At 34.5% G+C, this 18576-nt stretch overlaps 2 protein-coding genes across 4 annotated transcripts; both read right to left on the bottom strand.

Annotated features, from left to right (window-relative positions):
- Positions 1-8774: 8774 nt before the first annotated feature.
- LOC110733805 (E3 ubiquitin-protein ligase RHF2A-like) lies at positions 8775-17449 on the bottom strand. 3 transcript variants are annotated; one of them, XM_021913866.1, is made up of 8 exons: positions 17181-17449; positions 15209-15352; positions 12386-12432; positions 10953-11058; positions 10455-10840; positions 9918-10025; positions 9515-9811; positions 8775-8985 (listed from the first exon to the last, which is right to left on the bottom strand). In XM_021913866.1, the coding sequence occupies exons 2-7, from the start codon at positions 15338-15340 to the stop codon at positions 9577-9579; spliced, it is 1014 nt and encodes a 337-aa protein (XP_021769558.1). In that variant the 5' UTR covers positions 15341-15352; positions 17181-17449; the 3' UTR covers positions 8775-8985; positions 9515-9576. The 3 variants fall into 3 exon arrangements, with proteins under 3 accessions (XP_021769558.1, XP_021769559.1, XP_021769561.1); XM_021913867.1 differs by lacking the exon at positions 17181-17449 and adding an exon at positions 11159-11220 and having other exon boundaries at positions 15209-15252; XM_021913869.1 differs by lacking the exons at positions 12386-12432; positions 15209-15352; positions 17181-17449 and adding an exon at positions 11159-12377.
- A 250-nt stretch (positions 17450-17699) lies between these two features.
- LOC110733806 (histone H4) lies at positions 17700-18290 on the bottom strand. Its single transcript, XM_021913870.1, has one exon. It carries the CDS (start codon positions 18180-18182, stop codon positions 17871-17873), a length of 312 nt encoding a protein of 103 aa, XP_021769562.1. The 5' UTR covers positions 18183-18290; the 3' UTR covers positions 17700-17870.
- Between the last annotated feature and the right edge of the window lie 286 nt (positions 18291-18576).

The following is an 18576-nucleotide window of genomic DNA, read 5'->3' as shown; positions in this document are numbered from 1 at the left end:
TGTATTTTTTCAAACAAAATACTTTACTAAATATATATTTATCTCATAAACTTTGTGATATTCGCTTGTTTACTACTTGAATTTTTTATTATAAAATGAATTATTAATTATTATTTTTTTCATATTTAGATAAAATTCCTAATATAAAAAAATAATATTTTATTTCACTAAGTTTTATATTTGACTAGTCACACCCTGAGGCCGGAATTATATGGTCAGGGGTTACTTAGTTGGTCAAGGGTTACTTAATCGATCAGGGGTTACTCGGACGGTCAAAGGTTACTCGGTCAGTGTTTTGGTGTGTCTCAGCCGACCACATGATATGACCAACCACACACAAAACGCGCTAATTATATTTTTATAATTAATATAAAATTTTAGATCTAAATAAATTGCAATTCTTTTTTTCATTGGCTAAAATATAATAATTTCCTATGTGACGCTCTGATAAATTTTTATTTATTATTATAATTCTACGAAGCGCTTTAAAAAAGTAATCTTACGTGGTATAATCCTATTGTAGCGTTTTAAAAAAATTATTAATCCTACGTGGCGTTTTTTATATTATAATCCTACGTAGCGCTTTAAAAAAAATAATCTTACGTGGCATAATCCGATTCTAGCGTTTTAAAAATATTAATCCTACGTGGCGCACTAATATTTTTTAAAAAATTAAAATCCTAGGTGGCGCTTTAGAAACTCGGAAAAAAAAAAACTCCCCTTTATATACATATATATACTAGTTTTGTGTCTAGGCAATGCCCAGATTGTTTCATTTTGATCAAATTTTAAGATAAACTTTTTAGCTTGAATGTTAAATACGATCATATAATCCCTTTTTATAATGTAGGATATTTAGACATACCAGATCATATCGCTTATTTATATAATAGTGTGTATTTTTGTAGTTTTGTTTGTAAATAAATATCTACGTTATTATTAACTTGAAATTATTTTTATTGAACTTAAATTACTTTTACTGAACTGAAAGTATTTTTACCAATATTCTCTATACTTTTTTTTAAGTAAATTAAATATATTACAAATGGATCATTTTTTTTTTTTTAAAGATATGATAAATGGGTCTTATTCTAAAGAACTTTTTAAAATGAAATTTATAGTGGAAATACAAATGAGTTATAGGATATTTTTTAAAAGTGAGGATTAATTTTGTATATATGAAATATTAGAATTCTATTGATAATAAAACTCTATACAACAATTTTATCTTAAAAAATCTATCCAAAAATCGCTTACTTAGCATCATATGTGTCACAATAATACCTATTTATCTCCTATGTGGCGCGACACTTGGCGAAAAATTGGAATACCAAGTGTCGTTGATAGGCGTGTTGCGTACCTAACAAAAATAAACCTAACGAGACCACTACTATGTAGACGGGCAAGTAAGGATCGAATCCCAAGAGACTAAGGTTCACCTAACTAAATAGACTCAAGTAATCACTAAGCAAGTAACAAATCAATGGTGATGAACACTAATAACTAATATATCTAAATGGCACAATTAATCTAAATAGAGTGATAAATCAATGAACTAAAACATCCAAGATCAAGCATTACCACGAATATAATCGATACACTGATAAATCTACCCCCAATAACAAATCAATTGACAAGAGGAAAAGCATTCCCTAAACAATACCAAAGGTCTCTTCCGAGTTATCAATGGCTTCCCATATCAACTATCAAGCCTATTTCCATGGAATCAAGCAATAAGGGACATTAAACGCAATACTTAACTTCCTAATCATCCAATCACCTACTTCTGTGATGATCTTCAAACCCTTAATTGAAATACCCAAATCCCGTTAATACCCAACTTCCGTTGCAATAAGAACAAAGGGATGATAACAATACTAATTATTCCTAATCTAGTATTGGCATAAATGCAATCAATTAAGCATGTCAATTGGGATTATCATTGGAGGAATTAAAGATTCAATTCATATATCAATCATATTCGGGCTTTGCAAGATCTCGGATTAAGGATCTACTCACACATATTAACGAAAGCAAAAACAAGATTTAATGAAGAAAACATAATTAATAAACAATGAAAGTGAAAGAGAGAGAAATAGATAAATACCAATTGCTTCAATTGAAAGAACTTGAATTGTTGATGAACAATAATCAAAGCTAAAAGAAGGATTAATTTGCTTAAAGAGAATAAAACTAGGGTTCTTAGAGAAAACTAATACTAGAGGATATATTAATGTGTGTTCTAATTGTGATTACAAAGGGTATTTATACCCTTAAAAAGATAAAATTACGATAATAAGCAAGTCGGATTCCGCAAGGCAATGCCTGGTCCAACCGGGCGAGCTATGCCCGATCGGGCGGCTGGGATACGGCGCTTCTTCCTCTTTGTAGTTCTTCTTCCACCACGTGCCCGGTCCCACCGGGCGGACCATGCCCGATCGGGCACGTGAGGTGCTTCTTCAAATTGATCGCTGCCTTCGAAATTTTTAGCTATCTTCTAACTCCTCTGTGCCCGGTCCAACCGGACACTTAAGGGCTGCAACGCATACTCCGCATTCTGCTTATCCTTCTTTGCCCTGTCTGACCGGGAAAGCTAAGGTCAACAGGGCATGGGGGAAACCTTCTTCTTCATGCACTAACTTCTTCTATAAACATCCAAAACTTGTTCGATTTATCCAAGAAACTCTACATTCCTATGAAACTCACAAAAATACATCGAACACACTAGAGAAGTGATTGTTAGCGAGAAATGGCTCCAAAGAGCCTAAAACCATGCAAATATACGTTGTAAAATTGGGATAAATCATGGTATAAAACTCATACATCAGTCGTTGTCTCGTGGTCTGGCTGCGAGACTAGCTTTATTTATTAGTGACTAGTTTTTTGCTCGGGCAATGCCCGGATTGTTAATAAATTATAGGATAAATTTTTTGGCTTGAATGTTAAATACAGTCGTATAATCCCTTGAATATTTAGACATACGATATCGTATTTTGTAATTTTGTTTGTAAATAGATATCTATGTTATTATTAACTTGAGTTTTTTTTATTGAACTTAAATTATTTTTACTGAATAGAAAGTATTTTTTACCAAACTAAAACTATTTTTTCCAATAAAAAAAAATTTACCTTATACTCTATTTTTATTTTAAAAAAATATATTAAATATATTGTAAATGGATCTTATTTTAAAGAACTTTTGAAAACGAATTTTATGATGAAAAAAAACCGAGTTACATGATATTTATTAAAAGTTTATTTAATTTTGTATATATGATATATTAGAAGTATAGTGATAATAAAACTTTATACAACATTTTTATCTTTAAAAATCTATCTAAAAGTCGCTTACTTAGCATCATATGTGTCACAATAATACCTATTTATCGCATACGTGGCTCGACACTTGGTGAAAAACTGGAATGCCAAGTGTCGCAATCTCGTGGCCTGGCTGCGAGATCGGCTTTATTTATTAGTGACTAGTTTTGTGCCCGAGAAATGCCTAGATGGTTGATATAAGATTTAGGATCAACTTTTGGCATGAATATTAAATACGGTCATATAATCCCTTTTGATAATTTATATAGTAGTGTGCTTTTTGTAGTTTTGTTTGTAAATAGATATCTATGTTATTATTGACTTGAAATTTGTTTGTAAATAGATATCTATGTTATTATTGACTTGAAATTATTTTTATTGAACTTACATTATTTTTATTGAACTGATAGTATTTTTAGCAAACAAATTTTTTTTATTGATAAGAACTCATTTTTACATATTCTCTATTTTTTTTTATAGATTAAATATATCTATGTTATTATTAACTTAAAATTAATTTTATTGAACTTAAATTACTTTTAATGAACTGAAAGTATTTTTACCAATATTCACTATTAATTTTTAAAATAAATTAATATATTATAAATGGATCTTATTTTAAAGAACTTTTTAAAACAAATTTTATGATGGAACACTAGGCGAAAAACATAAATAGGCACCGGTTCAAACCATGCTATGGGCACCGGTTTTGAACCGTTGGATATTTGAGGGATGCCAAAAGCTAGGTAAATTAGCACCGGTTCAAAACCGGTGGTAATATTTGTCAATACACCGGTTAACCGATGCCAATTTGTTGTTATTAGCACCGATTAACCGGTGCCCATTGTGCCTTTTAAAAAATAAAAATTAAAAATGGATTTTTTTCACTTCAGAACCAGCCACCACAACTTAACCCAAATGTTCAAACCCAACTACCTTCCCCCAACCTTACCTAGCCACCACCGTCATCCAACAACCATCACCACCACAGCTGTCATCTATCCACCACCACCTATGTCATCTAGCCACCATCGTACACCACCACCACCGTAATCCAACAAAAAAGGCAAAAACTCAGAAAATTCAAAATTAGAAAATTAAAATTAAAAATCTAGATCTTTATACAATTTACAAAATAATTTACATAATTTACTCAAAAAATTACAATCTAAAATTACAAGTATAACATAAAAAACAACCTAAAATAGTTAAACAAACAAAAACCTAGATCTAAATTATAAACTAAATCAAAATCAAAAATTCAAAAAATAAAACCTTTTTCTTTAAACTCCAAAGAATCCCGTTCACTACTTGCTTGAACTCGAACAAGATTCGAACAAAGTCATCTTGCTTGAACTCCAAAGAATCCCGTTCACCACTTGCTATAACTCGAACAAGTTCGAATGAAATTCGAACGAAAATTGAAGACCTCACACTTTCTATAACGTCTGACCGTACTACGGCTCGGTGCTCGGCTGCTCGGAAAGAGATGGGAACGACAGAGGAAGGAGAGATGAGAGTAGAACGAGATAGGAACGAAAGAGGAAGGAGAGATGAGAGCAGAACAAGATGGGAACGAAAGAGGAAGGAGAGATGAGAGCAAAACGAGAGATGAGAGAGAAGGAGAGATGAGAGCAGAACCATAGATGAGAGAGAAGGTGAGCAGAACCAGAGAGGGAGAGAAGAAAATAAAGAGGCGGATGAGAGAGAGAGAGGGGGGGTAAAGGGTTTATAAAATTGCAAGGGGCACCGGTTAACCGGTGCCAATTCCTTTTTTTTTTTCATTTTCTAAAACAAAACGCACCGGTTATTATATTTTTGCCCACCGGTTTTCAAGAACCGGTGCTATATTATCGATGCTAATTTGTGTTTTTCTACTAGTGGAAATAGAACCGAGTTATAGGATATTTATTAAAAGTTATGATTAATTTTGTATATATTAAATATTAGAAGTATATCGATAATGAAACTCTATACAACAATTTTATCTTAAAAAATCTATCCAAAATTCGCTTACTTAGCATCATATGTGTCACAATAATACCTTATTTTCGTCAACGTGGCTTGACACTTGGCAAATAATTGGAATGCCAAGTGTCGTTGTCTCATGGCCTAGCTGCGAGACTGACTTTATTTATTAGTGACTAGTTTTGTGCCCGGGCGATGCCCACATTGATGATAAAATTTTAGGATAAACTTTTTACTTCAATGTGAAATATGATCATATAATCCCTTTTGATAATACAGGATATTTAGACTTACAATATCATATAATAGTGTAATTTTTGTAGTTTTGTTTGTAAGTAGATATCTATGTTGATGCCCAGATTGTTAATAAAATTTTAGGATAAACTTTTTGGCTTGAATGTTCAATAATACGATCATGTAATCTCTTTTGATAATACAGGATATTTAGACATACATATCATACTGCTTATTTATAGAATAATGTACTTTTTGGAGTATTGTTTGTAAATAGATATCTATGTTATTATGGACTTGAAATTATTGTTATTGAACTTAAATTATTTTTACTGAACTAAAAGTATTTTTATCAAACCAAAATTGTGTTTACTGATTAGGACTTATTTTACTGATTCTCTAATATTTTTTTTAAATAAATTAAATAACAATGCATTTTGTATGCGGCTAACCATACCATCTGGCTGGACAAAGTAACCCCTATAAAACTGATCGAGGAACCCCAACCCTGTAATACTAACTGAGTAACCTCTAACACTGACTAAGTAACCCTTATTTATAACATGATTGAGTAATTACTATAACACTGACCAAGTAACCCATATAGCACTAACGAAGTAACTCTGATATCATAATAGTTGGTGACACGGTTTTGCCAGCTACGTATAAAAGTTTGTGATTGAATATATTATAAATGGATCTTATTTTAAAGAACTTTTTAAAACGAATTTTATGATGGAAATAGAATTGCGTTATAGGATATTTATTAAAAGTTATGATTAATTTTGTATATATGAAATATTAGAATTTTATCGATAATAAAACACTATGTAACAATTTAATCTTATAAAATCTATCAAAAAAGCTTACTTAGCATCATATGTGTCACAATAATACCTATTTATCTCTTACATGGCGCGACACTTGGCAAAAAACTGGAATGCCAAGTGTCGCTGTATCGTGGTATGGCTGCGAGACCGGCTTTATATATTAGTGATATGATATGATATTAGATTTCAATGTGTCTCCACGGTGTCCTATAGGACTCTTGTCAGCGGAAAAGTTTCAGATACCTTCAAGCCAAGTTGTGGTTTACAACAGGGGGACCCTCTTTCCCCGTATCTGTTTTTATTCTGTATGGATATTCTGTCAAGAATGCTAACTATGGCGGAAAACCTTAGGCAAATCAAAGGTATTAAGGTTACCAAGAGGTCGCCTTTAATCTTACATTTGTTTTTTGCTGATGATGCTATGATTTTTTTTACAGGTTTCAAAGGAGTCTTGCAAGAACCTGGTGGGTATCCTTGAAAGATTTGGGGATATTTCGGGTCAAAGATTAAATCTTGATAAATCTTTTGTCAATTTTAATCCTTTGGTGGATAGACAAGATGCGGAGGTTTTTAAGGCCATTTTAAAGATTGGTCAAGTCCCAACCTTGTGAATGCATCAAGGGGCCCCTAAGTACCTGGTTGATAAAGTAGTCAAGAAAGTTACTAATTGGGGATATTTGTGGTTATCACAATCAGCAAAACTTGTCCTCATTAACTCAATGCTAATTAGTATCTCTTCACATGTTATGAAATGTTTCAAGATGCCTTTCTCCATTGTTAACAAGATTGACTCTATTATTGCTCGTTTCTTTTGGGCAAGAAATGGGGAGAAAGGTATGCATTGGGTCAATAAGGATACCCTGCATCTCTCGAAAAGAATGGGTGGGCTTGGAATTAGGTCCACGGCCAATCTTAATGAAGCTTTGTTGTTCAAACAGGTGTGTCGTGTGCATTGTAATCCCCAAATATTATTGGCTCGCTCTTACTCCCCCACTCACTCATGCACTTTGTGTGTTGGGAGTGTCTCTTCTACCCTTTGGGGCAATGCTTCTTGGGGGAGACGGGGATTTCATAACGTGGCTAATAAGTTTGTTTCAAGTCTTGCTTGGAAGATTGGAAATGAAGAAAAGGTAAAGTATGCGAGTATGAAGTGGGTCAATGGGAAAGTGCCCATTCTTAATTCTAGCAACACTTTGAGGGGGATAGGGATAGGGAAGGTCAATGATCTATTGCTACACTCTGCAGGGATGGCTTGGAATGCAGCTTTGGTAAGGGAGAGATTTGAGTGGGATTCAGCGTAACAAATTCTTTCCATGGAACTTCCTTCAACGGAGGTCTTTTTGTATTGGTATCATCATAGGTCCGGAGTTTATACAGTGAAAATTGGTTATGCCTTCTTATGCCAAGAAGGTAGGGGGAACCACCTTAGTACAAGGACGGATGAGTTTTTTAAACTCATTTGGAAGCTTAAGATTCCTCCGAAATGGAGTCTTTTTTATGGAAGATTATTTTGAATGGTTTGGCGGTAAAGGCAAATCTACAACATAGAGGAGTGCCGGTAGACGCTAACTGTGATCTTTGTGGGGATTCTGAAGAGGATTCTCAACATCTTTTTCGTTTTTGCTTGTTGGCTAGGTATGCGTGGCTTAATTGTTCCCTGCATATTAGCTCAGAAATTGATAGATCTACTCCTTTGGGACAATGGATCCAAAGCTATATCCAGCTTTACTATAGCAAGGATGGTACTCATGGTGAGCGAATGCTTACTTTTATGAGTGTGTTATGGAGCTTGTGGGTAGCTAGAAATGGTAGGGTCTTCAGGAATGAAACGGACCATATGGATGCTCTTAAAAGACACTTAGAAAACACAGCACAGGATCTAAGTGTTTTCCAAAAACCTGATCTATGATGGGTGGGTGCGATAAGTGAAGGGCCTCCACCTTGTTTTCTTAGAGCTACTTTGGGGGTTAATTCCACCCAAAATAATAGGGATCTCGGACTTGAGCAAGAGATTATAATATTGTGCGATGGTTCGTGGCATAAACAGATAGGGAACGATGGGTTTGGGTGGGCTTTCTCGATTAAAAGAGAGGTTTTTGAAGATGCAGGGGGTGGTTTTTGCAGGACAAGCTCGGCATTACACACGGAACTACTAGCTTGCCTAGGGTGTATTAGGTGGGCGAAGGACAAAGGCTTTCGTCGCATATTAGTTTATAAAGATTCAACAGAAATGGTTGGCATCCTAAGGAACTCTAAACGGGGACAAATGGCGAACTACTGGATTGTTCAAGAAATCTATAGGGTAGGAGGTTCTCTAGACAACTGTGTTGTGTGGAAGGTCTGCAGGGATCAAGTTCGGAGAGCACATGATAAAAAAAAAAAAATAAATAAATAAATAAATAAATAAAAAAGGAAGGAAAAAGAAAAAGGCAAAGAAATTCCTCATATTTTTCATTGCATAGATTTACAGCCATACAAACACAGATTGTGGAAACAATTTCTCAATAATTAATTGTTTACATCATTATATACATACGTACATGCATACATACATCGGCAAACAATTGATCATGTGAACTCTTACGTTTCATATGGTGTAAAGTTCCATCAGAGTGCCACAGGAGTTTACAACCGCCTGAAAACCAAAAAGAAGTATGTAAATACAGCTATCTCATCTAAGGCAATAAAACTGCAAGTCTGCAACTTTACTAGCTATTTTTTTTTTTTTTTTTTTTTTTGAAAGAACTTTACTAGCTACTTAATCAAGTTATTCATAATGTTTCAAAGGTCAGTAATGTTCAAAGACACCCTATAAGTAAGGCTGAAAAATAGCCATGGCGAATAATGTACTGATGAATGACGATCTACATAAACTTCTCTCAATATGTTCATGCACGTATAGTTGGCAATAATGCAAACCATAATGAAGCACTTAAACATTCAGATATATAACTCAACGTTAGCTGCCTACAGTGATCATCATAAAATCACCAAAGAGGAATTGGAGTGAAATACATTCGAGTACAGGCTAATATTCTTAATAATAGTAAACGTGATTAATAGTAGTTAATCAACTGGCAATTTACTGTTCAGGAAAGGGGGAAGTTGATGGTAGAACAATGGAAAATTCGACTTAATAACTAGATATAAGGTGAAAGGCTCACCATTTGGAAGTAAAAATCCCAAGCATGGAAAAATGCTGAGCTTGTAGTATGGCATTTTGCCATCACTCATTTGAGTTATCATTTCTGGTGCCCCTACCTGAATGACTGGATTGGGAGACATGATCAGATCCTTTATTCACTCTGCTATCAAGTCTTTCCATTAAGCGAGAAAGACCAGCAATCCCAGAATTCACCTCCCTCCGAACCTCAGAACCAAGTTCAGCCACGGAATTTCTCCGAGCAATTAGCCTCTCCTTCTTCAAGCCTCTAGTATTCCTTGAAATAGATTCCTTGGATCTTTATAATAACAAAGAGTTAGCTAAAAGAAGCTGAAACAAAATCTCAGTAGCCCTATTCAGTTCTTAAAGAACTGCAAAACATGTGGCTTAGTGTGAGATTGTACCTCATTGACCAGGAATTAAAGCGAGTTCTTAAAGATTCTGACAATGACTGCAGATCTGATGGTTCTTCTGTGTACTGACTTCCCAAGGAAGGTTGACTAGCAAAGCTTCTAGACAAGAACCAAATATTACAGAAATCACACACAGTAGCTCAGCCAATACAAGTAAAATATGTCTATATATAGTCAGAAAATCCTTATACAGTAAGAAAATCTCCTTCAGAAAGAAAAAAAGAGCTCGAATGTTCTGTAAGATTCTGAAAAAACAAACTCATGTTAGTGATGAAGAAAAAAAACTCTAAAGTATAAGAAAGGCACACATTGTTTTTGGGATTTTTTTTTTTTTCCTTTTAATCTCTATATGTTCACATCTTTCATTGCAATTATATACAATTCTCACCAATAATTTATTCAAATAAGTTTGGAAGTTTCTTGCATCTAGCTAGTTTAATGGTCTAGTTTGTTTCCTACTGTTGTTTCAAGGATGACATCTAAGGAACAAAGATCAGTTAAAGGGCCAAAAGGTACTTGGATACATACTGAGTTTCTGATAGTACTCTTTGTCGATTTGCTGGTTCAACATTAGAGCGAATCTTATAAGAAAAATCCTCGTCGGACAGTGATGTAGAGAGTGGAACTGGCACTGAAGCATCTGGACTACTTCGCCTCAGTACTGACGCACTTCCAAGAGACACTGAAGTCACGTGACCTCCACCACCAACAAGATTTATAGCAGTCAAAACAGAAGCATCATGAGGACCATTGGGCGTTGAGAAAACAAAGAATGGTTGGTGTCGCTGTGATGATGACCTGTTCCTCTGGCCTTCCCTCCGGAAAACATATTGTCCACTTCTCATGGCAGCTGCAGCAGCCAAGTGCTGATATATATGCTCTTCAAGATCAACTTCACCAGCATCGGTAGGTGACTGCAGTGTTCAGGAATATTGCCGTGATGTAAGACACAATGACATCAAGTGCATTTTTATGAGAAAAGATGAAATGAAGAAAGAAACATGGGAAGGCTGATAGAAAACAAACATGCAGTTCAAGATTCTCTAGGCTGGGATGATAGACTTCTGTCTGAGTTCGCGATCTATTAGCTCTAAGACTCCTCTCTTGCTCCATGGATTCCAGCAACTGTTGACTGTGACAAGATGCAGAAATGGTGTCCATTAATAAATCAAAGTTCAAATAAATGAATGCACAAATGAAAATTGAATTTCCAAAAATCCAGAGCTGGAAACCTTGCTCTATCTTTCAGGCTGATAGGTTGCCAGCACATTGGGCAATTTGAGCTTCTATGGCACTTTTAGAACACAAAATTATGAAGGGATGTCAGCAACAAAAAGGTAAATTCTTGATCAATATAAGAGAGTAGTATTATAAGTTATACATTTAAGGCTTTAAATTTGTTATATTATTTTAAATACTAAAACTACAATAGTACATACACAAGGAAACCAAAAAAAAAAAAAAAAAAAGATCCAAACTAGATTGGACATCATTATAAGAATCTACAATTGTAATTATTAATGCGTTTATTCTTAAGAAGACAACATTTATAAGAAAACGGCTGCATAAGTAAACCTTTGATTTAATAGTTCTTCATCTTATGGAGCTTCCCACAAATATGTTAAACATTATGCTAATCTTTAAAGACATTTATCATATAGATTTTAAAATAGATACAAATAAGAAATGAAAGGTGACCAATCTGACCATGATAAAGGGGAGAATGGTTATAAATTGTTGCCACATCCACTGAATTACAAAACGATAGAAAACCATGTGTTTAGATATGACCCACATGTGACTGTGAGTTCCAAATTAAAGAGTAAGAGAGAGGATAATTAACTTATAAGCCTAGTGAGTCACTCCACCTATTACCAATTGGCTTTAGGATGGAACCCTTTGTATGCGATAAGTTCCCTTTCTACAACAAATCCTTAAGGAAAACTAGTGTCTTTAATTACGCCTTGAAATCATTGAAGATTGACTAAGCACAAACTTCAAATGCACATATCTCTCTATTAGAAATATTTTATGCAGTGATTAATGTAGTAGATGAAATCTCGTCACAATAACTTTCCAACGGCTGGTCATAAGCCCATTTTAGTAAGAAATGAGAGAGTTATGGTTGTTTACAAAAAATTGTCTAAAGCTGTAACTTTCTGCCCAACTGTTCAGAAAGATGTATGGAAGTTTGGCCAAACTTTTTCCCGTTTCCAATTTTTGCATTAATTCCCAATTTTGTTTCAGGGTTTGCTCACATGACAGCTACAAGGGTTATTCCTTGAAGAATAATTTAGAATTTCCTTGTCATCCACTCACCTGTTCCTTTGTTTTATTTTTATCCAAATACAACAAAGTGGCTCTCCCCAAAGTTGAAAGTTGGTATTCACATAGAGATACTAGTATACAAAAATATGTACTTGGTTAAAATATAAAAGTGAAAATGTCTAGTTTGATACCATTCAAGGATGCAATGAAGGTGAAACTCATGCTTGCATCCAGTTACCTGAAAACATTGAAAAAAATGGGTGATAAGAAAGAAGAATTTGTAATCATATGTTCTAAAAAGTTGTTCTAAATTATGATGACATGTTCTAAATTTGTGATCATATGTTCTAAATTTTTACTCACATGTTCTAAATTTTAGATCAGTTCTCATATAAGTATGGGTTCTCACATATGAACCTATTCTCACCGGATCCCTTAAGCATTTTCATTATTTAATACCTACCAATGACAGATAAGAATCTCCATTCCAGAAAGAAAAAAGGGGGAAAAAACACTCCCAAATCAAACTACAAAGAGAATCACTGGGTGGTCCATGCAAGTAGATTGAGTCAAAGAACAGTAAAGATAAAGTCTTTTCTACAATGTCAAGTTTAAAACTTTGAATCACTTTTTTGAGGGTGTTGACTGTATTTCATTCCATCAAGAATGAACGGTAACATCAGGATATTAAATAGGAAATGAGGGATTTTGCAATGTCCAACTCAAAGCATAATCATCCACCACCCCCCTCCCTTCCCCCAAAGCACATATAAGGAAGTGTGTGTATCCCTCTCCCTCAATCTATTTGTCTGACACTGACTATGAGAGAAGGGTGTAATCACATACAAGAATTTCTTAAAATAGGTGAACATATTGCTCTATCTTTCTGTTCATGAATAATATAAACACAACGGAAGACCAATTTTTTATCACTGGTACATTGAGCTATTGGAATATATGTTGCCTTCAACTCCCCATGCAGAGAGGAAGTGAGAAACCATAACTATTTGCACACGTGAGGAGCTTACAAAACAGATCAGTTTTTAATTTGGTTCTTGCATAAGCAACCTAATGGTCTTCCATTACATACAAACTTCAAAGCATACCTCATTTTCACATCTATTTTTTAGAATTCGCCTCTAAAATCATATATTTACCACAGCATTACATAGACATACACAATTAACACAAGCAAAAAGACGGGCATTCTTAGAGGGATTTTGCAGTTACTAAGGCTCCAATCCTGTTCTTTAGAGACCTATATTTGATTCTCTCAAGGCTGATGTCAGAGATTCAGTATGACAGTGATATTCCAAATTCATCCCCAAATGATCATATCAATGTAACAGAACTTAACTTAAGTTCACAGACTTCAAACCTTTTTTTACTCTTCTTCTTTCCACTTGGAACTTGGTGGATAGACAATCTTACAGCCAAAAAGATGTGGAATAGGATTGGTCTTTTTCCTCAGCATTTGTTCACATAAAGGAGTAGATGAGTTTGGACTCTCAGATTTACAGCAAAATATCTTTAGGTGTATGTAATGAACTGATTTTCTGGTTGTATTATAAAATTACTAAGGATTAATAAAGGTGAAAGCTTTATATTTTGACTGATAATGGAAAAAGGATTACAAAGGATAGGTTAATAGCTTAAGGCTATTAATCTCCAATAGTGAGTTTAGCTCACAACTCTCCAACAATGGATTTAGGCCATAACTCTCTCAAGTGTTCACACCAAATTTCTGCCTATCATTTTCTTTCCCCTCCCTCTCTATTAATACTAAGGACTATTAACCTAGTAAACTAATATTACTAGAATACCCATACAACCCCTCCTTAGGTTAGTCTATTACAGTGTATTGATAAATTTCAAATCCACTAAACAATTGGAATGTAAAAAAACAATTATCTGATAGTGCAATAAAAAATCATACACAAAATTAGAATACATATTTGACCATAATTGAGTAATACAGTTGGGTCACCTGACACTCGGTTTCAGCTCTATGGAAAAACCTACATTTTTAGCTGTAAAGTTATTGGAGTGCTGAAAGCCCCATTCTCATGAAATAAGCATTGAGCAAGGTCAAGATGCAACCCAACAGAAATTTGCAAAGTAAATCTTTTCTAAGAAGCTCTTAAAGAAAGAGTGGGGAAGCCTGTAGTATTTTTAAGCTAGAAGAGCAATAAGCAATTTAAAACAAGGATGAAGGTGATAGGTGACAGCTGCAGAAGTAAAAAAAAAAAAAGGACTACCCCAACCAAGTGATCAAATGTATCCTTTAACATTTATAAATAATATCCTATTAATTTAACCCCCTAATTTTTGTGCATAATCTTTATTGTATTTACGAACCTTTCACCCTTCCTAGCTAAAAAACTTAACTGCTTCATAAATCTTACAAAACAAGTATCCACTTGTACTGGTCTCTAAAAATTTTCTTAAATTAACATTCCTAGTTCAAACTTCCTCGGATACTTCTTCTCTACTTCAAATTGATCCTTCCAAAATAAATTGCAAAGATTTTTTGGCTCACAGAGATATATAGGCCATGGAGTTTCAGTAAAACAATCTCCTTTCAAGGCTTACTTACTTGGTACCATGAAAGATGATAATTGAAAAAGCCCCTGGTTTATATGTATCAAGGACAGGCAGAGCCAAAAGTTAGTCATCATTGTCAAATTTCGTGTGCTTTGGTTTGCTAAACAGACACAAGTTTATGTTAGGACGGGAACCAAAGAATTGTCCAAACTGTATAAGGCTATTCTACTATTTTAGCATAAAACCAAATCCCCTCAAAAAATTTCATCCCAATCAATGTCAAGATCTAACATTGAAGCTCAGATATCCATAGAAATAAATATCAACTCAATTAAAATATGATCTCACCGAGGGTAAGGGATAGCTCAGGTGGTTAGAGCTTCCCTCCGATCCCCCAAAGATCGATTCTCATCACTCTAATCGATACCATGCAAAGACACATAGCAAATAAAATAATTGCACAACAATACCGTTGAAGGATCACTATAACAGAAATCTTCAAGGCATATGCAGCAGGTATCATCACATGCTTCTTGCACCTCGCCTTCTACAAAGGTTCCAGTAGCCGTTGAATGATTGTTACTCTCCCTAGCAATTTCCATTTCTGAAAGCTCCTACAATAAGTCAAACAAAAAGCACATATAAGAATGGGAAGTAAATCTACAAAGTGTTACTGAAATGTTGTTAGTAGGTACTATAACCAACTCCCTTAAAAGTGGTTGGCATGGAAGCCAGTGGAAACAATGTGATTGACTTGGGACTTTAGAAACCCATGATGCTAAAAGAGATATATGGGCACACAATGAGCATGTTCCCTATTAAGTGAGGGGGAGTATTTAACACCTTAAGTGTTTCTCATCACAAACAGTCTTGTGAGCAGGCTGAGCACCTCATAAATTCTTCATGCTTTCTACCAAAATAATTAATCATAATTTCTGCCTAAGTGGACTACTTTTAGGGCCAAGCTGGAGACTTCGTAGTACCCTCTTAGAGGATTATGTTAAACTGCAGCCACATTTTTCAATAATACAAAATTACCTATGCCAATGAACTCAATAAACAGAAACTGCCAAATTGTAATATACCTATTCCTAAGAAAGCAATAAACAGAAACTGCCATATTGTAATATACCTATTCCTAAGAAAGTGTACGTGTCAAGTGGAACCCCCCTCCCCAATTTACAAGAATCATGTCAATTCTATTACTTAGGAACATTTACTACATTTGACAACAAAAGGTTCTTATAGTAAGGTTCGGGCTTGAGACCAACAAGAGGTATACTTTATATTTCATTATCTATCCAAACCACTTCTATGCTCTTTACTCCAAGTAAATATAAATAAGTTGGACCATGCGAGTATTTATTTTTTACTAATTTTATTCAATTCTTTTTATGTTACTCCATATGTGCTAATTTTCACTAGTTTCAAACAATAACTCAAAAAAACTAGTATAACATATGGAGTACAAGCCGATTATATTCTCCTTATGTCATTATCTCCCTACAACTAAGTCAAATCATGATATTCAAAGTTAAAACACAAGGCAAAACCAAGGCATGGCTACCCCATTCTAGTTGTGTATTTGGCAAGCCATTTTCAGAGCTCCTAACAGGCACAACAGCCTCGACTGCCATTTAAGACAAAGTTGTGGCTAATGGAATATATATACTAGCCTTGGCACCAATTTAACTTCATGTCTTTAACAATATGTTTCGAAACTTCAGGTTTTTGAATATGTAGTTTTGCTGACTTTTAGGTGTGAAATCATATCCAGGCAGTCTATCATCCACAAATTCACATTTCTCACTTTCGATCTCCCATATTCCAATGAATCCAAAAGAACATTTCTTTGAATAATATACTCCAAAATTAGATTTGTTTTTTCTATACATGCATAACAATCAATTAAATTTTTATCTGTATACTCATTCTGTTTCTCACTATACACACTTTTTTTTTTCAATCGATTATCTTGCTATGCTCTTTTTCCTTTTCGGACGGTTCCTTATGACTATTTATGTTAGCCGACCCCAAATAATTTTGAGACTAAGGCTTTGTTATTATTGTATGCATAAAAATCAATTTCAACAAAATTCAAGATGAAAGTATATGCCACAAATTCATTAAAGGAGCTGCAAATCACACCCCCAATCACCCACAAAAGGGTTTTTATTTTCCTAAATTTTATACACAAGAACATATTCTGAATTTTCTGATAAATAACAAAACCCAATTACCAAATACATAATGTTCAAAGTCACCCATGAAATTTCTTAAGTGGAAAATGAATTATAACGAAAAATTCCCAACTTCAGCAAACAATACATTAATCAAATTCAATTATGCAGAATGTGGTGGAGAAATTAATCAGGCCAAAATTTTCAACATTAACCATGCAATAGCCTTAAAAAGCAATGAAATTTGAGAAAAATGATGAACCTCAACTGGGGAATTCAGAAATGGCCGGGCAAAATTTGCCCATGAAAGGGAGAGGTGAAGGCAGGAGCTGCAAAATTCCCAGACAATACAATCTTTGGCGGTACATTGGGAATTTTTCGAAAGTTTAGTTTATAAAAAGCTGGAACCTTAATTTTAGGAAGTAACAGGGAATTTTGGGATTTGCCATTCCATGAGAGAGGTGAGAGCCAAAGAGAAAGAGAGAGAGAGAGAGATATGAAGTCAAATTTGCAAATTTTGTTTATGGTTTTTGAGAGGAAAAAAAAACCCAATTACTCCCCCAATTCAAACTTGACGCGAGCGATCTGATGTTTTGATCATAGAAGTTGACGACGAATCCTTCTCATCCTTAGATGAGAATCCAAATCCCAGAAAATTGGGAAAAACTCCAAAAAAAAAAATCGGTACAGACTCTCACAAACGGAGAAAACAAAACAAAGCACAAAACAAATAACTGCTAACGGAAATATGAATAAAAAAATTAATTGAAAAGAATAGCAATTTATCAAATGTAATTAACTGTTGGAACTGATTTGATTAATATCAACATTGTTCAATTAAACAATTGAAACAGCAAATTAGCAAAAACCAGCAAAACAACCAATCTATTTCATACAAACCAAACCAACTACATCCAAATTCAATAAAATTAAAACCCTAAAAACAACAAATCTAACCACCAAAGCCATAAAGAGTACGGCCCTGTCTCTTAAGAGCATAAACAACATCCATAGCTGTAACCGTCTTACGGCGAGCATGCTCAGTGTAAGTGACAGCATCTCTAATAACATTCTCCAAGAATATCTTCAAAACACCGCGAGTTTCCTCATAAATAAGACCGCTTATCCTCTTAACCCCTCCTCGCCGAGCCAACCGGCGGATGGCGGGTTTTGTGATCCCTTGGATGTTATCCCTTAACACCTTCCTATGCCTCTTCGCTCCTCCCTTTCCTAACCCCTTGCCTCCCTTCCCTCTTCCTGACATTTTTTCTCCTTCACTTTCGAGATCCCAAATTCAGGTTTTTAAGGTTGAGTTGGATTTTTGTTGCTAATTGACTTGTTGTTGATTGTGGTGGTGAATTTGATTTTGCGGTTAGTGGGTTTATATAAGGATGAGAAAGCGGGAGGTTTGGAAATTTTGAGGATTTGATTTAGAGGGAAATTTGATTTTGGTTTTAAATTAATTGGAGCCGTTGGATGTAATTTAATCTGACGATGAAGAAGGCCGATCCGTGTGAATCATCAATTAGTGTTTACGACCGTTGATGGGTTGAATCTAATGGTTGTCCTTGGCTTATTTCGCTAAAGTTTTTTCCTATGGATCTATTACTGGTTTTGCTGGGCCGTACTTCCAAGTTAAAAAAATTTAAGCGGTTTTT

This window comes from Chenopodium quinoa, unplaced genomic scaffold, assembly GCF_001683475.1.
Source record: "Chenopodium quinoa cultivar QQ74 unplaced genomic scaffold, ASM168347v1, whole genome shotgun sequence".
NCBI lineage: Eukaryota > Viridiplantae > Streptophyta > Magnoliopsida > Caryophyllales > Amaranthaceae > Chenopodium > Chenopodium quinoa.
The sequence above is the reverse complement of the archived record's forward strand: the minus strand, read 5'-3'. Positions and strand labels throughout refer to the sequence as shown.